Source organism: Gouania willdenowi, chromosome 1, assembly GCF_900634775.1.
Source record: "Gouania willdenowi chromosome 1, fGouWil2.1, whole genome shotgun sequence".
NCBI classification, from domain to species: Eukaryota; Metazoa; Chordata; class Actinopteri; order Blenniiformes; family Gobiesocidae; genus Gouania; species Gouania willdenowi.
In genome coordinates, this window is record NC_041044.1 from 31,520,810 (window position 1) to 31,546,618 (window position 25,809).

General features: G+C 36.2%; 3 protein-coding genes and 1 non-coding gene across 5 annotated transcripts; 2 read left to right on the top strand and 2 right to left on the bottom strand.

Moving 5' to 3' along the window:
- Nucleotides 1-1,629: 1,629 nt before the first annotated feature.
- Nucleotides 1,630-8,855, bottom strand: scpp9 (secretory calcium-binding phosphoprotein 9). Of its 2 annotated transcripts, none has more exons than XM_028453646.1 (8): nt 8,580-8,855; nt 3,028-3,042; nt 2,629-2,931; nt 2,456-2,530; nt 2,322-2,381; nt 2,184-2,249; nt 2,047-2,097; nt 1,630-1,842 (listed from the first exon to the last, which is right to left on the bottom strand). In XM_028453646.1, exons 1-8 carry the CDS (start codon nt 8,589-8,591, stop codon nt 1,765-1,767), a joined length of 660 nt encoding a protein of 219 aa, XP_028309447.1. In that variant the 5' UTR covers nt 8,592-8,855; the 3' UTR covers nt 1,630-1,764. The 2 variants fall into 2 exon arrangements, with proteins under 2 accessions (XP_028309447.1, XP_028309437.1); XM_028453636.1 differs by lacking the exon at nt 8,580-8,855 and adding an exon at nt 3,121-3,265.
- Nucleotides 8,856-10,923: 2,068 nt separating this feature from the next.
- On the bottom strand, nt 10,924-15,686 carry sparcl1 (SPARC-like 1). The gene is made up of 10 exons (XM_028440364.1): nt 15,633-15,686; nt 15,480-15,539; nt 14,425-15,393; nt 13,944-14,052; nt 13,168-13,289; nt 12,954-13,074; nt 12,738-12,874; nt 11,628-11,776; nt 11,279-11,427; nt 10,924-11,173 (listed from the first exon to the last, which is right to left on the bottom strand). Exons 1-10 carry the CDS (start codon nt 15,684-15,686, stop codon nt 11,145-11,147), a joined length of 1,899 nt encoding a protein of 632 aa, XP_028296165.1. The 3' UTR covers nt 10,924-11,144.
- Nucleotides 15,687-19,915: 4,229 nt separating this feature from the next.
- On the top strand, nt 19,916-25,258 carry scpp1 (secretory calcium-binding phosphoprotein 1). The gene is made up of 10 exons (XM_028463536.1): nt 19,916-20,003; nt 20,190-20,244; nt 20,375-20,422; nt 21,530-21,583; nt 21,681-21,707; nt 21,805-21,843; nt 21,944-21,985; nt 22,160-22,201; nt 22,289-22,348; nt 24,481-25,258. The coding sequence occupies exons 2-10, from the start codon at nt 20,191-20,193 to the stop codon at nt 24,754-24,756; spliced, it is 642 nt and encodes a 213-aa protein (XP_028319337.1). The 5' UTR covers nt 19,916-20,003; nt 20,190; the 3' UTR covers nt 24,757-25,258.
- Nucleotides 24,831-24,904, top strand: trnai-aau (transfer RNA isoleucine (anticodon AAU)). Its single transcript has one exon. It is a non-coding gene; the product is annotated as a tRNA-Ile (tRNA).
- Nucleotides 25,259-25,809: the final 551 nt, after the last annotated feature.

The window sequence follows — 25,809 nt, forward strand, 5'->3', positions numbered from 1 at the left end:
CTAGATAAGTAATCTATGATGATCACGAAAAAGATAGCTTTGCTTTAATCGACTGGTTATCCAAATATTCCACTTTTGAAATAATTTTATTTCAAGGACCAGTTCAATCTCAAGCGGGGCCACAGATTATAGGCAAAGAAAACAAGCACTACACAATATAATGTGCCCTAGTTTGCACTTCCACGTACAGTATAAATGATGTGTGAAGTACGTAAGGCCCCCGGGAATATCCAAGCAATGAAAGACATCAGTTACTGCAGGAATTTCGCTTAAATTTCCTTTATATTTTTGACAATTTTTTTCATTTAATTTAGGGAAATGTTGTGGAATAATTTGAGCAATTAATTATCTTTAATTAATTATTAAGTTCTTTCAACCTTTTAATGATTACAATGATAAATTGTGTTTTTTTTTTTCTTATTCACCTTAGTTATTAGTCTCATAAACTTGAGTAAAAAATAAAATAAAATAAAATAATAATAATAATAATAATAATAATAATAATAAAATTAGCATCTCACTGCAGTGAGTGCAAATAAATAATCCAGAATGTGTGTATTTTTAGGTGAGTTAGGTCAGTCCAGGTTTCAAACAGATAAAGCAAGTATATTTTGTTACCTGCTGCATACTGTAATGAGCAAAAGTATTAAAGTAACTGATTCAATCTAGAACATGCATGGTTGCCCTGAGTCTGCTAGGAACATTAGTTTTCTGTGTTTTGTTGTTTGTTCATCTTGTTTTCATGGATGAAAAGACAATAGATTAATGCACTGATGGACACTGGTTTATTCCAGTTTGCACACAGAGAAAACAACATAAAAACAAATATCATCTTTTGAAACGCTAGGACTTTTACTCTGTTTTATGTTCATGAATACAAAATGTACAGCTCTATGGTGGTAGATTTGAGTCTTTATTATTTAATTAAAAATAATACTTTTTCAATCAAAGAAAAAAGTGTTCAAATGCAATTATTTGGGTCTCAAATATTTTCTTTCATTTTAACACTTTTTTGCTTTGATTGGAAATATTTATTTTTGGTTGGACTAAACTTTTTATGATTGAATAATTTTGGATGAGTCCCCCGCCCCCTAGAGGTGGGAACAGGTACTGGTTGCACTAACAAATGCTTTTAATTTATTTATTTCTTTATATTTAAAAATCTGAACAAAGAACAGTAATAACACTTTATCGTATGTTGTCTTATCTAGATTTGTGTTTTTGCAGTTTTTTATTTATTATTATTTTTAAAATAATACGCACAAAATGATCAGGAAAGTGGATTTCTCTATTTCTGCAGCTGTCTTTTTTTTAACTTTTATTATTATTCATATGCTTGCATATATGTTTTGTGCTTCAATGACTGTATTTCAATGAGTGTTTACACATTTAACAGCTTGCTGTCACTTAATTGTTGTCCTGAGTTTAGCACTCTCTCTCCACCCGCTCTGCCCTATCGCTTGATACTGTATAGATTGTATTTTCTCTGATTTCCTCACACATTTAAAAAACATGTTGGGTGGAATGTTCATAGTGTTCATCGTGTACATGAGAAACTGTGCACAAAAGATTCAAGAATGAATGAACGAATGAATAAAGCACATGAAGGGAATCATCCAAAACAAGCCATCATTTGAAGTAAAATTTATTCATCAGAAACAAAATGAGTCACATTTTCTTTCCCTCTGTAGATAATTAAACCATGTATATTCCATTATCTCAGCATTTAAGTGATTGTGCTGTTGTAAAAATAATCAAGGCACTTTAAACTTGATTATTGTCCTGATGAGTAACACAAGGAAGTGGTGGAGGTGTTGTCATCGGTCCATTTGGAGAAGGGATCTGTTAGAAAAGTTAAAGAAAGTTGAGTGAATAAATGACATGTGTTTCCAAAGCAACATCTAAAAAAAGCCAGATGAAAACAATCATCAATGTAAGACAGTTTATTTCCTATGCTACGTTTGTGAGGTGAACTGGACTAGATAAAGATTGTGATTAAGATTAGAAAAACATGGTATAAAATTAAAGACATTTGTAAAATCTCACCTGGGTATCCACGTTACTCTTCAGGGCGTTCTCTGACATCCTTGTGTCACGCTGCAAAGACAAAGTAATGTTTAACTGATACAATTTGCATTCCTCATGTATTCAGTCTGTAAACATGCACGAGTTGTTCATTTTACCCTGAATCTTTGAACAACATCAGGCTGAGGGGGAAGCTGCTGTGGCACAGCACCACCAACAAATCCCTAAATAACAGCAAAATAATGATATTCAGTGACTACGAGTCAGAAACTGTAACAGACAGAAGGAGTGTTTACCATCAAAGGCTGCTGAGCTGGATTCATAGGGCCCATCTGAGGAACTCCATTGAAAAGTGGCTTGTATTGAAACAACAAAAGAAATCAGTCACAGTTATCCTGTTTTATAGTGTTTAATTATGTGCAACACTTACCACGTTGAATGCTGGGAAAGAATACGGATTGGGGATTTGTGGACGAGGTGCAAAGGCTTGAGCAGCAGGAACAAACTGAGGTGAAGAAGCATGAGATCTCGATTTAAGGCAGATTGTAAATGATGTGACCCATTTCCTTAATTAATTTATGAATTAATTAAAAGATAACTGACCTGAGCAAACTGGGGCTGTCCCATAAAACCTGCCCCACCACCAGCTACCATAGGTGGGTTCAGCCTTCCAGCGATGAGCCCGGGGTTTACGCCATTTCCAAGTCCTCCATTCATAACTGGCAACAGTCCTCCATTAACTCCTGGCAACAGTCCTCCATTAATGCCTGGCAACAGTCCTCCATTAACACCTGGCAACAGTCCTCCATTAACTCCTGGCAACAGTCCTCCATTAATGCCTGGCAAGACTGCTCCATTAATGCCTGGTAAAACTCCTGCATTTATAGCCGCCAGCAATCTCTTTGTCTGCATAGTCATCAAATTAGATTTTTTTTATTGAACAAGGTAGAATACAGATAATTGTAGTTAACATGGATAAATATGAAAAGGATCAATCATTACCTTTCCTGCAGCAACCTGAAAAATGAACAAGGAGAAAAATGTTACAATTGATGAATGGACAGTTGGATGGGCTATTAAGGGACAGGTACTCACATTGCTGTAAGTTAAAGCCACAATTGCTACAAGAAGAAAAACCTTCATTTTGCCAATGCAGGAATAGACAAAACCTTGACGTTTTGCTGTCAATTCAAACGACCTGTACCAAGCAAAGATCAAGAGTCACTCTTGCTAGTTTGAGCACCTTTTTATCGGTCAAATAGATTATTCAGAGCCAATTAGAGAAGGAGAAAGACCTGGCCGTGCGTGTTCATCACCTGTGTGTCATCGGTATGTGGGACATGACAGGTTCATTTTTCTAAATATCAGTTTTAAAGAAAAGTTAAGCAGTGAGCTTAAAACTTTAAAAACACTCATCAGCCATGTGACATTGTTTTTGAGGGAGACTGACCGTTGCTTTTGGTTAGCTTTGAGTGGATGATTTTTGAAGCTTTCCGAAGGCTTCTGACTCAAAAGTAGTGTAAAGCATCTGAATCTTTGTGGATTGTGGTTAAGGGCTGCAAACAAGTGACATCACTGTAGAGACTTTGCGAAGACACAGACAAGCCCATTGGTAAAGTGGTTAACATTTCTGCTACACAGCAACATGCACCTGGTTTTGACTCCCAATGTGGACCTGGGGACATTTTCCCAATGGCATGGGCTTTCCTTAGCCATCAAAAAAACAGGGAACTCTATTATTGATGCCAAAATGTGAATAACTGTTTCATCAATTCATCCATTCATGTTGCATACTTGCTCATTCCTGCACTTAGAGTATTTGTCTCTAACTCACAATGCTCAAAGATGATTATGGATTTTTTACCAAATTACGCCAAAAAAAAACTTACATACTGCAGCTTTTTGTTGTAATTGTGGGCTTATGTGCTGAGGAGTTTTTTCTTAGTCCTACACTATGCTTTCCTAAGGGGAAATAGTTTAGGATCTGCCATTTTCCCATCTCCTTTCCTCCTGTTTTCCTATTTCTCATCTACACATGATGGCGCCGCAGATGGCTGCCTCTGTGTGTTGGTGTGCACGTTCTTCGCACCAACTGCCAAGTTAAATTCCTTGTGCTGTTTTTTAACTGTACCTGGTGAATGAAATACTTTCTGATTCTTTCTGATTTAATTCAATTAAGCTTTATTTATATAGTGCAAAATACAACAAATTCATCTCAAAGCGCTGAACAAAATATAAAGTCCATCGTAAGAAAGAAAGAACCCAACAAGATCCACATGAACAACCATTTAGCGACAATGGGAAGAAAAAACTCCCTCTTTTTTAAGGCAGTGGTTCACACTGGACAGGACACCAGTCTGTCACTTCTAAAGGCAATATAGAGACTCCAAACAGACTAATGTACAAGTTCTTGATATTTGGGAGAAAGTAAGGCACAAGAAAAACATGCAAACTCAGCATAGACCTTCGGAATCTAGTCTAGTTTAGCTTCAGCATACCTCTATATCGGGATAAGGACCAAAACTCATATTTAGATATTTTCAAAAAAGTGACATGTAATATAAATCTCGATTTATTTTTTTTTAAATTCAAATTAAATCTTACCAGAAAGACAATTCTGGGTTGAATTTGCTGATGCAAAAACAGGCACAATTATTAACAAACAGCTGCAAAAGTGTGCCACTTTTGGCTTTTTCTCCTTTAAGGGACAGCACGTGTGAGTGAGTTCTGTTGTGTGGCTTGTTTAGGAGTAGGCCTGGGTTAGGACGCACTCAGCAAGCCATCTAACTGTGTGAGTAGTGAAAGCAACGACTCCTAAAATGAGTATTATTATTCCAAAAAAAGCTATATATATATATTTAAAAAACACATCAATATAGGCGATGTTGTCATTTTCTATATTGCCAAAATAAAAAACTCAATATACTGTATCTTGAATCTTGATATATTGTTCAGCCATACCCCTACACTGTTCCATGATGAACAAATAACTTTAATCTGTATACTTGATTTGTGTTCCTAATGTGAAGTAGTTCCCCTTTTTATCTAGCTAGCAAAAGCTGTTGTGAAACAATGAAGTAGAAAAAGCACCGAGCAATTTAATGTTAATTCAAAAGAGCAAGGTTTGTAGTTATGAACATTAAAAAAACACGAATCAGGCAGGAGGATTACAAGTGTGTGGAACTGAAGAAAGAAACATTCTTATACCGTATTGTGCGCCTTATAATCCGGTGCACCTTATAGTCCGAAAAATACGGTACTAAGATCTTTAGTTACTGAGAGATGGAGAGAAGAAGCATGTTATGTTTCCTTAACAAATGTTCCCCAACATGTTTTCAAGCAACGCATACCCACATACTCAGAGTGGTTGGCTGGTTTTATTGTCACATACTGAGGATGGATTTCATGTTGCTGACTGGGCAGACCAGTTAAACACCCTGTATGGAGGTCTAGCCGGAAGATTTACCCTAATTACACACTGTCACCCAGCTCAGATTGGGAGCTCAATTCTTCTTGTTTAAAGTTTATTTTTGTAAATATATATATATATAATGTACAAAATTCTTAATACATTACCCAATTTTAAGTATTATATATTAACTATATATATTACATTTATTTAGACTTGAAATAAGCACTTTTTGTTTTTTCATGATGTCTTTGTAGAACTTGTATAAGGGGTGCTTCACCTTGTATTTTAGTCATTTTATTCAAATACTCTTATAAAAGCAAAACAATATAGTTTGAACTTCAATCATTGTTTTATTTATCATTTCACATTGGCTAATAAACATCAGGAGTCTGTATTCAGTAGGACTGCATGTAACAGCTGTGAGTGCTGCATGGTATTAGTTCTCTTGGTTATCCTCGGTCAAATCTCCCGAGTACTCCTCCTCTTCCTCTTCCTCTTCCTCTTCTTCGGCTCCCATTGGCGTCAGCACTGGAGTCTCTGTCCCTCTTGGTTGTGCTGCCAACGAACGCAGAAACCTGGCACCAACACCGCCGGCCCTTCCCTGGTTACTGAGCGCAGGGACCATCTGCAGTTGTCTTTGTGTCATCGTGAAGAGCTGAGGTGTTGCCCCGTTGTTTCCTTGGGGTAACACTGCAAACAGGGTCGCTGGATTCCCTCCAGCTTGCTGGGCCAGCTGCGCTTGCAGATTTCCATTTCCCTGCCCTGCAGTTGCAGCTCCACCTTGTTGGAGCGTGGTGATGGGGATCAGTTGTTGTAGTTGTTGCAGAGCAGCCTGACCCACAGGGTTCCCAATTGGCTGGATGAAATAAGAACCACCGACCTGGACCAACCGGCCAACTATTGCCTCACCATTGAGTGGCACTCCATTCTGCGCACCGGCTATGGCATTGTTTCCAGCTGCTGCTCTGTTACCATTTACTCCCCCATTGACAAGAGCCTCAACACTCCCTGAAGATACACCTCCTTCCACCACCACCGCCAGGGTTTGAAAGATAACCCAAAGCATGCAGAACATGTTTATAGTCTCGATAACAGCAGACAGTGTGTGCTCTACCTTTTCCTTTCAACCTTTATATAGAGAAAAAGCTGATAGGTTACTGACCACAAACAGTCCAATCAGAGATGAGAGCTCCGACCTCAAAACAACAGGTTACAATTACCATGACCAGGCTCAGGCTATTTTTGTTTTGCTGCTTTACACAGGATCATTATTTGGGATTAAGTGGCAAACCAAAACCAGGCAGCAGTGACTTGCATTTCTTCATAGTTAGAGAAAACACTCAACAGCCAAAAACATTATGACTGAAAAACATTGATTGCTGGAAAGTAAATAACATACAGGGTGTTATCATTCAGTTCCTCAAAGTTTATGTAATGAAGCACACCCATGTGTAGGAATTCAGTTAGGGTAATGTTGGTCGAATTGTAAATATTGTGTTTCAATCTAGCAGAGCTGTCCACCTCTGCACTGGTTATTACTGCTCTTATGTTTTTAAACAATAAAAGAGCTAAGGTAGCTGTGATTAAGTTTGTTAAAAAAAGAAAAAAGGTGTCTGGATAGTCTGAAACTACTCAGAGAGCTTTGCCAAAAGTGCTTACAATGGTAACCTTTTAAACAAAGTGATGCAGAAGGTGGATATTGGATGTAGATGAAGGCCATGTTGGAAAAGCTGTCTGAAAAAATATTAGGTGCAGGTGTAAATGTTGTCAATGTTGCTTGACACGTATCAGCTACACCAGCATTGTTTTACACTTAAAATCAATGATACTTCCATATGGTCATTTTACACATTTCTGCCTCTGGCACAAAGGTAAAGGCATTCAGGGTTTTTCAACCTTGGGGTCGCCTGGAATTTAAATGGGGTTAATTGAAAAGCCTAGCAATTAATTTAAAAAAAAAAAAACTACTGATATATATACACTACCAGATCAAAGTTTTAGAACACCCTAATTTTTCCAGTTATTTATTGCAATTCAAGTCATGCTAATCCAATGAATAGCTTAAAATAGTACAAAGGTAAGTACTGAACACAGTAACAGCCAAAGCTTAAAAAAAAAAAAAATGGTTACCCAAAACTGAAAAATAATGTACAATTCAGGGGCCTTTTTAAGGGAACACAAATTGGGTTAATAATTTAAAGCAGTTCTTCAGCAATGAAGGTTGAATCAGCCTTGAAAGCTGACGCTACTAATTCCGACAGGTGTTCCAACTTTTCTTGGTTACTTACAACCTCCTCTGTCTGCATAAAAGCAGTGTTGGAACACACTGTGATACCAGACCTTCATGAGCATCAAATGAACAGTATTGTTCATGGATTCCACCATTTCTTTTTCAACTCAAATTGCTTTATTGTTCTACTAGTACAGTGCTCATTGGAACTATGTATTCATATAGTGGGAGCTTAAGTACAGTTGTCAATTATGGCCAAATGAGTATGTGTTTGAAGGTTGGATGTACAAAGAGGTGTACATATTATGTACTCTGTGGTGTTATAAAGGGGTTTATTTGCAGGTACAAAGTACAATAGCGTGTGCAATTTCCCTGGTTTAATTTCATGGGACATGCACACGATAAATGCGCTTGTTCTTTTTTTTTTTTTAAGTCAATTTTATATATTTTTTCGTTTGGTGTATTTTTCTGTAATGTATGTTTTTTGTAGTCATTATGTGTATTTTTGTATCTTTCTGTTTTCTTTTTGTGCATTTTTTGTATAATTGTTTTTTGTTGCCATTGTAGTGTGATTCTGGAGTGATTTTGTGTATTTTTGTATCTTTTTTGGTGCATTTTTGTGCATTTCTGTTGTCATTTTGTGTATTTTTTGTATAAATATGTAGTTTTGTGTATTTTGAGTCATTTTCAAATTATTGTTGTCGTTTGGTATATTTTTCTGTAATGTATGTTTTGTGGAGTCACTTTGTGTTTTTGGAGCCTTTTAGTATATTTTTGTGCTTTTCTGTTATAGTTTTGTGTACTTTTTTTTTATAAATATCGTTTAGTTTTTTGTTTTATTTGACACATTTAGAATATTTTTATTATAAATAGTGTGTGTGTGTGTGTGTGTGTGTGTGTGTGTCTCGCTACCTGCGTTGACATGTGGGACTCATCTCTCTCACACACGCACGCGCATCAGCACATTCTCCGTCACAGATTGTTGAAATGCGTGTAAAGAGAAAAAAAAATAACAGACCCGCTGGAACTATTTGAAACTTTCAGGAACTCTCTCTAAACAGCTCTGTGTGCATTTAACATGTACATCCAAGGTGCGCATTTTGGTTATATAGCACGTGGTGAAAATATCAACGTTTATAATGCAGTATCCGCAGAGAAATGTGCAACTTTCAACACAGCCGCGGCCATTGCCGCCCGTCAATAATTTCCGGGTTCCGTCTTAACTTCCGGGTTCCGTCTTAACTTCCGGGTCCCGTCTTAACGTCTAGGTCAGGGGTCTGCAACCTTTACTCTCAAAGGAGCCATTTAACTTCATCTCACCCCGAATAAAGTCCTCCTGGAGCCGGAAAAATACCGCCTCAATGTATACAATACAGTGTATTAAATTCTATACAATTAAAATTATATAGAATAATGTTTGATTTAATTTGATTTGATCAAGTAAATGGCAACTTAAAAACAGTTTAAAATAAAATAAAATGAATTGACATAAAAAAAATAACAACAAAACCGTGTCTTGCATCTTCAAATTCTTACCCATTTCAGTTTACATGAACACAATTTATATAAATAATATTTTTTATGTTAATGTATTTAATGTATTAATGCATGATCATGTGATCAACACATGCTAATTGCTAATTTCTTGCCACACATAAAGCATGTATATTTAACCTGCACATTGGTAGTTAAAAAAAATCTGTTCCCACACAATTAAAATCTCTGTTTTCTTCCAGAATAGTGTTTTTGTTGGTTTAGTTATCTTACCAGGGATTTAAAACTTAAGGTTAACCAGAGGTGCAGGAAAGTTGATGGTCTGTAGATGTTGCAGCAGATGAAGTAGGAAGGTACACAGTGTGATTTATTTTTAAGTTAACAAATTTTTATATGATTTTATTTGTCATTAATCATTAATAGCCTCTGTAAGAAAATAACTCTTTATTTCAGTATTTTTTTAAAGCTATATGGAGCCATGGCAAAGGACCCAAAGAGCCACATGAGGCTCCAGAGCCGCAGGTTGCAGACCCCTGGTCTAGGTGAAATAAAATGAAAATAAACACATTTGGAAATGACCAAATTTCTCCAAAATAACGGATGCACACACTCAGGGTATTTGGAAGCCGTTGGCAAAGTTTGCGGTCGAACAGGCACCGTGTTGGCTGAAACAATGGTTGAAAACTAACCAGACATGCACTCACAGATTATTCACTTTTTACCTTGGGACTCAAAGTCTTAATTTTAACCTATATGTAACTTGTCTATGGTCTACTTGTAATGTGTAATGTCCTGTGATTTATGTATTCTTTGTATCGTGTCTTGTTGAATGTATACTATACTAACGTGCCTTAGGACAAAGGATGAAAATCAACTCCGGCATATTTACGTTGTTGCTCTATGCTGACATGTTGATGAATATGCATTGTCCTAATTCAAATGAAATAAATAAATACACACACACACGTCAGAGTGCAATGACACAATGAAATGAATTATTTTCAGTAAAAAACTGTAAAAATTTTGATTATTTTTCAAATTAAAATCTTAAACCACTATTCTACACTTTGACTTTCTCAAATATAGATATAGTTCAAATGCAATGCAGTATATAATATGGAATATATGAATACTTCGCATTTGTAACACAGTATAAAAAACATGATTATAATTATAATTCCAGAAACTACAACAAAAAAAATTAAAAATTATTTGTGGTTGCCAGAAATCTGTGAAATCAAAATGTGGTCAAAAGGGTTGGGATTGGGAACCACTGCACTAACATATTACAGCTGTAGAATGGAGTCCAAACCTATGGGCTTCTTTAGCAGCAAGAGGAGACTAATAAAATATTGAGCAAGCTTTCATTATTTTGTAGCTGATTAGTGTAATTTCTTTCTAAATAAAAGGACAGACTCTTATTTACAAGTAAAAAGGGACAAAAAATGACAATATCTTGGCTGGTAAAAAAAAAAAAAAAAACTTTAATCAGTCATAAAAAAAAAAGCAAGTCATCAAAAGAAAAACAACACATGCTAACACAAAACGCAACATGAATACTGATTTACATTTACGATTAACAAATAAGCATTCAAAATCATCTACTCAGTTATTATCTTTGAAGCATCTCTGCATTCAAATCATTATTGTAAGGATAGGACTGTGAACTGTATGGTACCTTCTTGTATATAAAAAGCTGTAACCCCCCCCTGTGTTTGAGAATATGTATAAAACAAGACATAAGATAAATGCTACTAAAGAAAACATTGATTTTTATAGATTCAAACATTAAAGTCTAAATTACAGGGAAGAGATTATGTTCCTGTGACTCGTCGCAAATGAATTATTACCAGCACTTCTGCTAAAAGAAAGACTTTCTATTGTCTGTATTTGTCTGCGTAGATTATAACAAAGCACGAGGAGCTGTTGGAAACTTCCTTTTCAAGTTCCTGCTTCCTGGAGCTTCAATGGATGATCTTGAGATCAGAAAAGCAAGTTTTCATCCATATCCTCTGTAGGCACACGAAAGAAAAAACATTTTTCAGTCAAATCTGTGAGGGGAATATTAACGCAAGCCCATGAATATGGTATTCTACAATGCATCTTCTTCTTCTCACCATTCTTGATTCCGAAACAGGTTGTCCACTCTTTAAAAGAAACCTGTTTGTCTTTGTCGGCATCGCATTCCTGGAAGAAGCGAGAGGTGCAGTGCTCCATTGGCACCAGAGGGACCCTGAGCGGGGCCAGCTCTGAGTGGGCTAGATACCTGCACAGAATAAACATAAAGGACATTTTGATTGCTGTGAGCACTCACAAAGATCCTGTCATGGTGCTATAGTTTGACCCGTTAAAAGACGTAGAATTATTTCACTGGTAAAATATCACCTCTCCTTCAGCAAGAAGGTTGTTGTGGGATTTTTCAATGATTTCTGTACAGTTTGCCTAAAACAAATGGTTCAATATTACCTGTCTGAAGGATGCTGGTCCAGCTGTGCAAACTGCCAGTGCACTGGATAGATGTACATGTTGTAGTTCTTCTCAAAGTCCTGAGCAAGCAGCTCAACGGAGTGATCACCAGCTTGAAGACGCCGCTCACTGTCAAAGATTTTCTTTACCTGAAAAAAGATTCAATTGTTGCATCTATCTTCAACACCATGTAAAACTATTTGTGTTATACGTCACTTTGGATAAAAACGAATGCTAAATGAAATTGTGAAATTCTACAGTTTGTAACAACACAGTGCTTTTTTGAAACAGTATTTGTAGTAGTATTGAAAACCTTGGTCACACTTTATTTGAAGTTTTATACATAAGGCTGACATACACTGTCATTATATGTCATTAGCATGAATAAGGTGTCATGAGGGATGTCATTAAGTGTTGTTCGCTAAAGAATGATACCTTTGGAGCTATGTTGGCATTTTTGGGTTAGGTGGAGGGATCTAGAGGGATTAAGTAGGGTTAGGGTAACTAATGACACTTAATGATAGCCTTCATGACACCTTGTTCATGCTAATGTCAGGTATCATGTCATAATAATGACAGCATAATGTCAGCCTTATGTATAAAACTTCAAGTAAAGTGTTACCGAAACCTTTGGGCACCTATTTTATTTATTTTATTTATTTATTCAGTTTATTTCCGACATGGTTGCATTCACAGAAGTTTTCTTTTTCTCTTTTTTTTTTTTTTTTTTTTTGTCCATGCCGAAAAAGGAGACGAGAGAAGCAGGTTGCTTTTCCGAGTCCCGTCCCCTATTTTTGGCCCTTGGGCAATTTAAGTTGATGATCTCTTCTTTACAGACTTGCATGCTAATGAAAATGTGAGCCTTTTGTCAAAAAAAACAAAGTGCACTCTGTGTTGAGGTCGATATAAAGAAAAATGAATTCACCCTGTCTCATTTCCTTCAATTTATTTCCACAGCTTGAGTTTAGACATCATTAAGGTTAACCCATGTCAGATAACAACAGGAGCATTTTAAATAATGTAAACTGGTGCCGAAAACTATCATAAACAAGTTGGTCAAAAGCTATATCCTGAAAATACTTTTTCATAACAATTTAAAATATGTCTTACCCTGAAACGCTGTTTGGGAGTAAGGAAGCCAGGAGTGACAGAGTCGTGCTCATAGAGCTGCAGGAGTACATTTTTCAACCAGTCTCTCATTCTCAGAGGAAACTGGACGAGCTCAGTATCCACACATTGAGGTATCACTAAAAAGCAAGTGCAGGTCAAGCATTCATTGCATTCACATAAATAAATGTTTAGTTTTATACAGTGGAGAACTTTTACGTTTGCATGAGCCGGTGTAGTCCAGGTGAAGTCTGTGTCCTTTCTTAGTGCCCTCCAGATTGCATTTAGTGGCAAACAGTTCACAGGAGGTGTCATATGTTCTGTTGTCTGTTCCACAAACCTACAAAGAAAGCAAAGAATAGTAATACATGAAAGCAGGTAGAAGATAAGCATTCCAACTCTTTCATTAGCACAGGTTGTGTTGTGCACTCACATGATCAAAGTCGTTGACACTGGGAGGACATTCTGTCGCCTGTTGACACACACAGCTCGGCTTGTCTTTTTCATTCAGTTTGCATGTTTTTCCACGCTTGCAACGGAAGTTATCGCATGGATCTAAAGTGAGAAGAACATTGCAAATTTTCTTCAAAAGCCATTTAAAAAAAATAACATCATATTTATAAGGTTTGATGTGTTTTATAACTGTAGGAATCAATGAGCTGATGATACAGGCGCTTCCAGTGATCCTCTAAATTCCTCTGTCACTGGAGTTTTTACAGTGATTAAACCAACTTTGAGTTGTATTATTCTTCCCCTAATACCTCAGAGCTCTGTTTTGGTGGAACAGCACAAGTCATGTAGAAGTTTGAACCAAATGAAGCTGTCAGCAGATTCTGTGGACAGTTGGGAAAGTGCTGGGAAACTTTCTCCAGCTATAGTCCAGAGTCATGGATTTGGAGATTTGCTATTTTTTTAATATATTTTTTTTTTTATTGCTTTGCATTTAGATTATCTAAAGTTGTTAGCTTGTAAAGCCTAATAACAAACCATTAATTAACCAGAGGCAAAAGTCAAGTCTAAGAAATATTGTCGCATAAAGCACCTACGCATCAAATAAGTGAGGTCATCTAAACTCTGCCTTGTATCTGTGGTTAAGATACCTTGTTTGGTTTGAATACAAAAATAATCCTAATATCTTCATTTTCTGATATAACTTGGGAAGTAAATGATAATTTAAAACTTAATAAAACACAGAGAGAGAAAAACAACAACCTGGGTTTTCTGAGATGTGAGCTCCTGTATCATATGAGGGCCTGGACCTGGGATACAGATCCACTGTAGCTCTTATCTGCACTGGATTCACACCAACCAGAGGACCCTGGAAAAATATGAAAAATAAAGCAATGTTGTTAGGTATCTGACTGGCTTTGTCAGCTTTTTAAATCCCTTGTTGGCCATTTTACTTCACAACACTGACTGCAGGTTTAGTGGTCACTCTGGGGCTGAAAACACATTCTTCTAATATTGATTGGTCATGATTACAAAGGGATTTTGGGAAGTTTTCTTTAACTCACAGCACACAGTTGGAAGAGTTGAGGGAACATTTTCCTTCACTGTCAATAAATTTGGACAACAGCTTTGTGTAATCTGTTAAGATACTGAAATCTTCTGGAAGTTGAAAGAAGAGTTTATTGGTGATGTGATTTACCTTTCATTGGAAGAGAAAGAATTATCAAAATATAAGCATTACCCATTTTCCTGCCCTTCTCCTTTTTGCTTTCTGAGGTAAGCTGTCAGTGTTGCCCTCAGACTCCTTTGGCTTCTGGTTTTTCTGTGAAGGTTCAGGATGTGCTTCGTCCTTCTGAGGAGAGTGCTTCCTGGTTCTATGGTTTTTCTTTTGCTTCCTCGTTTTTCTCTTGATGTGACTTCCGCTCTCATTTTTACTCATTTCTTCCTCTTTCTCAGACGACTGTGTGTCATGATCTATGCTGCTCTTTGTTTCCAGATGGTCCAGGTTTGCTTCATCATCTGTCTTATCCTCACTAGTTTTTCGCAGTTTGACCTTCAGTGTTTTGTCGTTGTCCAGATCCAATTCTTTCTCGCTGTCTGCAGCTTCCATGTTTTGCATGTTTTGCTCATAACCATGAGAAATACTTGCTGGTTTCTCCTCACTGATGACTATGGAATCGACTGATTCACCATCAGACTGAGTTTGGACTTTAGCTGAAACAGCCATTCCAGCTTTGGGAATTTTGTCAGTGGTGTCGTCAAGATTTACTGGGATCTCTGACTCTATGCTGTCGTCTGATTCTACAATCATTCCCATCTGCTCATTTTCATCTGTTGGCATTTCCTCCCTCTCATTTCTCTCTTTTCCTTCATTATCAATCTTGTCTTGAGGAATCTCCACATCTTTAATGGACTCCACTTTACTTTGGTTGACCTTCTCCTTTTCTTCCTCTTCTTCTTCTTCTTCCTCCTCTTCTACTTCTTCTTCTTGGTCATCCTTAGCATCACTTTTCAATAGATCTACGAGTTCCCTCTCACTCAATAGAACAGCAGTGTTTTTTTCAGTTTGGGCCAAGTCTCCACCTTCTTGATTGGCATCAATGTTGCCTTCAGAGCTCAGTTCTTCGTCCTCCGGCTCCTGGCTGTTATCTTCAAATGTCATTAAAGTGGGAGAAATATCTGGCTTGTTGACCTCCTCTTTGGTCAGATCCTACAATAAGAGAAAAATGTATTGTATGACAATTTTATTAATGGGAATCAACTTCCATCTCAATGCTATTTATTGCATGGCTGTACCTTTTCTTCGGCTGTAGCCTTATGCAATCCATGATGTTTTATATGAGCTTTACTGTTTACCTGTTGAACACAAAGGGCATTGTTTTGATGCAAATGCAAAAATATATTTGTCATTTTATTGGTGTTTGTGATGAACATAGTGTTGTTACTCACAAATGAGGCAAATGTTGCCGCTAGTACGCAAAGGTAAACCAAGCAGACCCTCATACCTGTAATACAATGAACAGTTACACTGTGAATAGATGAGCAATGACTGTATGTGATACATGATGGGGTATATATCTGTATGGGGGTTTTTTTTTACAGACTTGGCCCACCAACAGAAAACAAAAATTAAGGGGAAAGTTAAATGTAAAGGTTTTAAGGGTCCGAACAACTTTGAAAAGTTTTTGTTTGTCAATTTGTGGAATAAAATTGTTTTAGCTCCACACTCATTCTGTTCCACAGTGTTCAGACATAAATCAGTTTAAAAACAGGTATAAAGAAATTATTTTCACAAGGTACAGGAATGAATCTGATCACTAACAGAAAGTTGTTTTTTGCTGTTGTTTTTTGCTGTTTGGATGATTAGCTATGGACTATTTGTGAGTATGTAGATTGTTTGTTTAATGATGTATGGGTAATTCATTGTAATATTAGTTGTACTTAAAAAAGCAACATCGATTAAAGGGGTAGGATTAAATAAGTTTACACTTCTTCCTACTCCTTTTGTTTTCGCACATGTAAGTTGATGGTCTATTCCTGCTGTTGTAATTCATCATTTTTGTTGTTTCGTTTTCTGAACTGTTAATTTTTGTATAAATGTACAAGTTTGAAATAAAGACATCAATTAATAAAAGCTGAGAATGAATGCATTGGTCTCCAAGCAGGGCTATGGGATGGGACCATCCTCTTCTGTTGTCACGGTTACGGAACTGAGAGTCACATCCCTCTCCCCAGAGTCACATTCAGAGCTAAAGTCAACATCAGCAGCTACCAGACTGGAAAAAGTGGACTAAGTCAACAGACTTATTGTCTGTGTGGATGAAAACAAAACAGGCCTCACTGAGTCAGTCAGTGGAATAAATAGCTTAAGGGTTCAGCTGGAATAGATGCAGACAGGAGCACCCCCTGCATGAAAACAAACCAAAAATATAAGAACGTGAAGTATTTTATCAAGTTACAAATTACACTTATTGATTTATTTTACACACTATGCTGTTTCACACATTTTGTCCTTGGTACATATACCTTATACTAATGATTTCTTCCCAATCTTTCATTGGTTTAGTTAAAGTACAACAGCTTCTCCAGACAGGCGTCACAAATGTCCTTGCAGATTTTTTTTTACGTATTTGGTCTCTTACAGTCATAATAACCCATCTTCTCTAAAATCCATCACCCTTCACCTCGACAATCTAAAATATTTTTAGGAAGCACATGTAGACCTTGAACATGAGCTTTCTTTGTCCGTATAGCTGCTTCATCTGCTCTTTTAGGACTAAGATTAACGTGAGTCCATTCTAAAGTGGAATTGTAAAAATCTAAAAAGAAAATTTCACTAAATATGAAAATATTGTGACATACAGATGCGGAAAATGAGCCATTTTTCACAGAAGATGGTGCAGTTTTTATTCACCATTAAAGTTTTGAGTAGCAAACAAGAAATAACTCCATAATCAAACATGCAAGAACATACACATGGGATGATAAAAACACAAAGAATTGAGTTTATTCCTTAAGGGAATTACAAAAAAAAAGTTATTAATTAGGCATCTCATCTGAAAATACTTTACCTGAGGCTGGCAGATGTAACTGGAACGTGCGTATATCTGATGAACCTGTGAAGGTGTTCGTTGGTGCTCAAGAATGCACACGCTCCGTCCTTTCAAATGCAGCTAATACACGCTTACACACAAATGCACAAACTTTTTCAGGGTCCAGGATGCTGGTGCGACTTTGGGAGGGCCTTCAGGCATCAGAGATATGAGCAGGGGGTGAGGGGAAGGGGGGGGGGGGGGGGGGGTAAAAATCCAGTGTCACAACTTAATTTGGTGATCTGCAATGAGGAATTATCGCCTTTGCACAATGTTATATGAATCAAAAAAGTCAATAAACTAAAACTTCAACCCAATAATATTTAACCATTGCCTTATTCTTTTTAAATCAGTGCTGCTTGTTAATCTATAGGCGTGTGGTATCCTCCAGCTACAGTAGATCCTACTGTTGTTTAGTCTGTGAAATACAGATAAGTCTGTTTGAACCAAGTCAAAGTAACCTGTGGCTACAATGAAGGACAGTAACAGTACACAGCAGTGACCACTAGATGTCACTGCACCTTGAGACCAGATCAAACCTGGTCATGTATGTAGTGCAGTGTTGTAAATGTTGCATGTAGTACTCTATGAGTTTGGGTAATAGTTGACCCTTAATTTTAAGTTAAAATTATTCTGTGGAAGACCATACAAGTAGCCCTAAACCTTGACCTTTGACCTTTGAACATAATCTTTAGGTGCATAATTGTAATAACATAATAATACAGTATATCTGAATACAACTTCTGCTCCCCAAACAATGAAAAAGAAATAATAGTGTCCCTTACAAATATAAAAAGGAGTGTGACATGTTATCAGTCTGACTTGTGGAGACATTGGCATGATTGTCTATTTAAAATGCAATCTTAATTGTTTGTCTAGTCCTTTTTTTTATTTATTTATTTATTTTTTTAATGGAATATGAGTCCGGAATAAAGTTGAATTGAATTGATTGAATAACTTTTTGTTAAAAAAAAAAAAAAAAAAAAAAAAATGTATAGGAACGAACAAATGAAATAGATCTATGGGGTGCCAATTGTAAAGTTGGGCATGCTAAAATATACAGGAATGTTTTGCAACATACCACTTTTTAAAAAACTTTTTTAAAAAGATTTTTTAAATCTTACTTTTGACCAGATTTGCAGTGAGATTTGTGAGAATATAATGTAAATGTTAAATGTAAATCTAAATGTTAAATGTAAATCTAAATGTTCAATCTACATCTAAATATTAAATGTAAATCTAAATGTTAAATGTAAATCTAAATGTTAAATGTAAATCTAAATGTTAAATGTAAATCTAAATGTTAAATGTAAATCTAAATGTCTTGGGTGAAACTAAATATTTACCTAATATGCAACTTCCCCAAAATGAACTTTTATGTTGGTACTTTGACTTTATAATCGGCGCCCTATACAGATCAAGTAGTAAAGTTTGAATTATCAGAGAGAATGTGACTTTCAGCATCTTTGGCAAAACAGAGGTGACACTGCATACATTGTGACTAGGGTTGGAATGAATGAATGAATGAATGAATGATATTTTATATTGTTTTTCTGTTGGAGGGGGATGTTCCTTGCTCTAAATATTGTCTCTAAAATGTCAAATCAAAAAAGATCACATTATCAAAACACTAAAATCAACCACAACACAAAAAATATGCTTTAATTTTACTTTATATCTTTAAATATAAACATTTTCATTGATCATGGAAAGATCATTCGGGATTAACCAAATGCACAGCTTGCTGATGGTTAATTTAAGAATACACAGTGTGTTGAGATCTCTGCAGCTCATACATTGCAGATATGGTGAGCGTGCGTGTTCCACTGTGTAAACTTAAGTAACCCGGGTGTGGACGTGCAGACTTTGTTGACTGTCTGCACCATAAGAAGCATCAATTTTCTCTTCCCCTCTTCCCTTTTTTGGGACTGTTGCATTCTAATTACAAGTGTTATTTTAGTGAAAACCCAGAACGAGGTTAAACAAGGATCACTGTAGTCTTCATTTGAGTGTGGCCATATAAGGACATGCAGGAAATAATTATTACTGGACGTACTACTGTACATGCCCTCTTTCCAAGAACAAGCTTTGCTTCCTAAAATACATAGCACTATTGGGACTGGGCTTGTAATGGTTTACAATGTTTTCCTGTTTAAGGATTAGCAGCACCAAATATTATAATTATTACTGTTTCTATTATATATTATTTTGTTCTTTCATTCGATCACATCCAATAAATCATTCTTACTGTTTTTATTCGTCAGTCATTTCAGAATATTTTCAGGTGCTGAAAGGTTCACTTTGTATTCTTGTCCTTACATAAAAACTGACCTGTTTGATTATTTCATTTCATAATGAAAATGCAAAAAGTAATAATAATAGAACTAACATCAACACTCAGTTTACCGGAAACAAAACCCTCTCAGTCTCGACTATCTCCTCTGAGTGGGTGCATTTGTTTTTTTTCTTTAAACAAACCACAAACCCTATGGTTTAGTATGCTAAACTATATTTTACTAAAGACTTAAAATAAGTGTGTGTTTAACATGAGAGGAAGTGATGCAATCCCTTAATCGAGGCTACTTATATATGGAAGTCTTTGGAGGTTCCTGCAGCATTTCCACATTTCCTGCGTTTTACGTCCTCTCAGAATAGGCAGGGGATTCTCCTGTTTGCTGCTGCATTGAAACGTTTACTGTAACATCCTCTGAATCTGAAGAGCAGAAAGGTAATCATTCACTGGAATATAGTTCTCCAACTTTTCATTTTTATTGTTCTTTCTAAACATTAAGCTGCAAAATGTAAACACGACTTTTGTGTTAAAACATCAGGGATATTTTGCCAGGTATTAATTATGTGACTAATGCGATATATTATAGTTGGTCCTTTAATTGTGTTTTGTATCTTTTTCAAGAATGAAGGTGATCATTGTGGTATTTTGCCTGATTGGAGCAGTTTGTGCCAAACCAGTGAGTGTCAACCTAGTAAACACAGAACATTGTTTTTCTTTTGTTGTCGCTGTCATTATTGCAATGTGACTACGACATAAGTCCAATGCAAAATCAACATTTGTTTGGTCTTTTTCCTTTTGCCTTCCAGATATCACAAAGCGTTGTTTCACCATCAAGTAACTTCAACTCAAACTCAGTAAGTGCAATCAGTGACAGCATTATTATTCAGTCTTTGTTTCCTTGTTCAGCTTATTTTTTATAGTTGACTTGCTTGGCTTCAAGAAAACTTGTGTTTTATGGATAGCCATCCTGTTTTACACTAGTTTTTGTACTTTATTTGTTTGATTTTCAATTAAAACAAAAGCCTTTTAATTGTTTTTCAGTAGAGATAGACCAATACATCGACCGGCCGATATGATGGGACGATTTTTGTGGTTTTTACGTGCATCGGCCAATGCAGGCTGCTGCGTTTGCCGATTCGCATTATTTAATATTTGTTCAATATTTTTTACTTGTTCTTGTTTTACATCACCTGTATTTAATATTTGTTAAATCTTTTTTACTTGTTCTTGTTCTACATCACCTGTTTTCAATATTTGTTAAATATTTTTTGCTTGTTCTTGGTCTACATCACCTGTTTTCAATATTTGTTAAATATTTTTTGCTTGTTGTCATTCTACCTCACCTTTGTTAATTTCAATAAATGTTCCTTTTAAAAAAAAATGAGACTCGTACCATTTGTTTTCATCATTGAGTAATTTTCATGATGTAAATTGAGGGGGCAAAAGTCGCATCGGCCCCAAATATCGGCCCATGAAAATCGGCGGTCATCGGCTAAGACTGATGGGAAAAAAATTGGCATCGACCCAAAAAAACCATCTCGGTCCATCCCTATTTTTCAGCATTAAAGTTTTATTGTTGTTTCTGTAAACTTTCAAACATAATCAGTTATCTGTAGGTCAAACTTCTTAATAAATTAATGTTTTTGTCTGCATTTGCATGGAGCCACTGTATATAAAGAGAAATGAGTCCCAAGGTGGGTGTGGAAACTTCATTACTCAAAGTAACAGATTACACAGTGAGACTATTTCATTACTTCTGAGTCTCGTTTGCTCTGTGCCACCATCTGTGTTGCAAAACGTGGGTGTCTTTATTTGGAAGTAAACACAAGCTAAAGCACACGCTCGGGAGGAGAAACTTCATTTCGGCATGACATCTTCAACGAATGTGATCATTTTTGTTAATGCGGGATGTATTTAAACGTCCTATGTTTTGTGCTTTCTTTGATTTTCCTTTTCTCCAGACTGAAAGCGTCTCAACTTCACAATCAGCTGAAAGTAACACCTCAGAGAACGAGGTAACGGCTTCATTCATTGTGATAAAGAATAAATTACTGTTTTGTGGACTTCTTATATTGGTATTATTATGTGATTCTTTTCTCTATTGTGTGCCAGAGCTCAGAGGAAGCCACTTCGATCCCAGTAAGTGGCAAAATGACACTGGCCTTTATGCAGAATAATCAAAGTCATACAAGTGAGAATTAATTAATTAGTTGTTTTTATGTGTCGTTTTGTGCAGCATTCAGAGTCACAATCATTGGAGACCACGGAAGACAGGGTGGGTTTTTGCATGTGTGTCCTATGACTAAAATACATCATAATATAATAATATACAATAGTAATGGAGCTGAGGGGTAAAATATTCTTCCTGTCCACAGACTACAGAGGAGAGTCAGAGCAAGTCAGATGAAGATGATACGGTAAGATAGATAGATAGATAGATAGATAGATAGATACATAGATAGATAGATAGATAGATAGATAGATAGATAGATAGATAGATAGATAGATAGATAGATAGATAGATAGATAGATAGATAGATAGATAGATAGATAGATAGATACGTGTAATGTGATATATTCTCTGGTTACAGACTTCAGAAGAGAGCAATAGTCAGTCTGATGAAGTTGAAGAGGTAAGATGGAATGACAATACTAGTTTTTCTATATATCATATTATTCTGGCGCTTTAATAACTGATATGGTTTATCATCTGGAAACAGAGAGATTCAAGGGATGAAACCAAGGACGACAGCATGAGCAGTGAGGAAAATGTTCGAAAGGTGGGTTATAATCAGGGTCATTTAAAATGAATTACAATTATGGGGTATTTATAGTTGTAGCTGTAATTTAAAAAAAAATTGTTGCTTTCACAATTACATCTAAATTGTAATTGAGTATAGATAATTGACTTTGTAATTGCCATGAAAAATCTATAAAAAATAGTCAATTATAATTTAATGCAAAACTGAGGAACAATGTTACAGTTCTATATACAGTTCTACATATGTAGCTGACAATTATTAAAATATGTTTCACACAATTTACCATTAAAAAATAAATTATACTGACACAAAAAAGTCTCAGACACCCACACCAAAAATATTAAAAATTATTTTTCCATTGATTAGGAAGCTTAACAAGGTAACCAATAGATAGGAAATAAATTAAATGATATATATGTTTTTAGTGTATTTTACAGCTGATTTAGGCCCCATTATGATAAAAGACAGTGCCCGTCAGAAGTATGTATTCATATAGTGGGAGCTTAAGTAGAGTTGTCAATTATGGCCAAATGATTATGTTTAAAGGTTGGCTGTACAAAGAGGTGTACATACTCAGTACTCTGTAGTGTTATAAAGGGGTTTATTTGAGGGTGCAAAGTAACATAGCGTGTGCGATTTCCCTGGTTTAATTCTATGGGACATTATCAACTCATTTTTATTTTATTTTTTTTGCTTGTACATATATATATACAATGGCAAATATACATATTTGCCATTGTAGTGTGATTCTGAAGTCATTTTGTGTATTTCTGTTGTCATTGTGTGTATTTTTTTGTATAATTATTTAGTTTTGTGTACTTTGAGTCATTTTCATATTATTGTTGTCGTTTGGTGTATTTTTCTGTAATCAGTGGCGGATGCTTTAAGACTACAAGGGAACCTCAGCTTCCCCTAAAATCAGTGGTCAAATATGTAGTGTTGTGTGTACATTTCATTGACTAAATATATGACAGAACACATGTATGTTTAGTTCAGAATCAGCTTCTTATAACAGGAAACTGACAGTGACAGCGTGACGTTCTTCATTCATTACCGCAGCGTCACAGTGTTAATAAACAGTGGTGAAGTTCAGCTTCAATTGACTTCAATGGGAGAGGATTTAGGGGTTGATCCACTGCAGTCAAACTAGACGCTCATTGGATAAATGCTCGGTTATGACGCACTTAGTCCCGCCCATCGGACGCCGGGCTTCACAGGAGGTCTATGGAGCAGTGGGCTGGATCTGTCTGTTCCGGACGCTGGAATAATGGATGATGATTGGATGATCTGTCTCAGGCTAATTCAATTTTGATTGACAGCGAAATGAGCCAATCAGAGAGTATGACGTTGTAAGCACACAGGCGGGTTTTTCAAATATTTCAGTCCGTTGCTCTGTGTTGACACGGAGACTTTGCTGATCCTCTCATAGCGAATTAACTTCTGACAAACCTAGTGTCTGTTTTTGGTGTTTGTGGAGACTGTTACTGCTTGTGTTGTGAGACTTTTGACCAAACACTCACACTCCAGCGCGCAGCAGCTACGCGCGTGCGTGCGTGTGCTCGCGCGTGCGTGTGTGATAATCTACAAATAGTTGTTGACAACAAAATGTGAATTCTACTAGAATTCACATTTAAATAAACAGATACATTTTCTGAAGTAGGCAGAAAATGAGCTTCCCCTGCATGAAAGACCAGCAGCCGCCACTGTCTGTAATGTATGTTTTATGGAGTCATTTTGTGTGTTTTTGGAGCCACAGTGACGCCATGACCGGAACCGGAAGTAGCGCGCTCAATACCGAGAGGGAGCCGTAATCTTAAAATTAAAATGAACGTTTTGCAACACTGAATTACTCCAAAATAACGGATAACGGATAACGAACAGATATTCGCTCCACAAACACATACAGAACATTCTTGTTTTTAAGTTTTACAGATATATAGTTAGATAGATATTTGTTACCAGAAAGCTAACACAAGAGGAAGGTTAACTTTTAGTAGATTATTTATTTCAGGCTCTATAATTGTGATTCATTAACTCGTAATTGAAAATGTAATTGACCCCAACCCTGGTTACAATTATTCCTGCCTGATTCTAAACACTTGCTGATCTTTAACCTTGGTTAACACTGCTTTTCTTGTTCTCTGCTACAGAGGTGGCTCCAAGTGTTTGAAAGTGTGCTGAAGATCCTGAGGATTGGGAAGGACAGCAGCACTGGGTTTAAAGCACTCTATGAGCTGCAGGGGAGAGACTCTGACAGCAGCTCCATCACTAGAGAAAGTACCAGCAGTGAACTCAATGACTGTGTGAACGGAACACAAAGCTGTGAGAGTGAAGAGTTTTTTTTTCAGAGCATTGGAGATGACCCTCAATACTCACTGCATGGTCTGTTGGTACCAGATGAAGACGAAAAAGATTTTTCATTTTAAAATCATCAAATTCACTTTTACTCAGGTCAGCTTTTGATAACTACATATACACTAGCCGTCGCATGAGCTCACGTGGCCGGTTAGCTCAATTGGTTAGAGCGTGGTGCTAATAACGCCAAGGTCGCGGGTTCGATCCCCGTACGGGCCATCAGTTTTTAGTTTCATTCACACCATGCTCCTTCTCCTGACACATTTTTTTTAGGCCATAACTATTGATCAATAGATGCCAGTCTATTCATACGCAGTCACCTCATTGGCCAGTTTAGGTGACGCGATAGGTGCACCACGTAACTTAAAGTTCCGTCAGTTTTATGTTAGCTCATATTTATTTTTAGCTAGCCCACTAACCCGTTTATTTTCAGCCCTAACCCAGGAAACACCCTAAAATGTTTATTTTTTCGTATGTGTATTTTTAAAGGTGGAATTTGCCGTGTTAAATCTGTTAAAATGAAACACAGGCACATTACGCTTATGCAGAAAAGGTCCGGAAATCGTATCCATAATCCCGAGGGCAATTGTTACGTTTCCGTATCAATAGACACTTCTTTTTTTTTTTTTATGGAAGAGGATTAGGGCCAATTTTGATGGAGAAAATATTTTTGGGCAGATCAAGAAAAAGTTGAAAATTCGTTATTAAAGTTAGAATATAATGTCGAGATTAAAGTCTAAATTTTGACTTTATTAAAATAATTCTCTCCATCAAAATTGTCCCTAATTCTCTTCCCTGCTTTTGATTTCATTATGGGGCATACACTAGGATTGAATCTAATAAAAAAATACATAATCAGGGGTAGCAGCTTTAATTTGGTCAGAAAAAAACATTGTTTACATTGTGCAATATTTTTTGTGATGCATCTATATTTCCTATTTCCCAATGGTTTTGGTTGGTGGAATATTCAGTAAGGATGGTTATTAAAATTTTTTTTTTCTTTCTTTTTTTTCACAATATTTCCATTAGAAACTATCAAGTTGATTCTGGATAATGATAAGACAAGGCCGAATTTGTGCTGTACAGTATTGACTTGTACATATAAATATCTCAGAATAAAATAA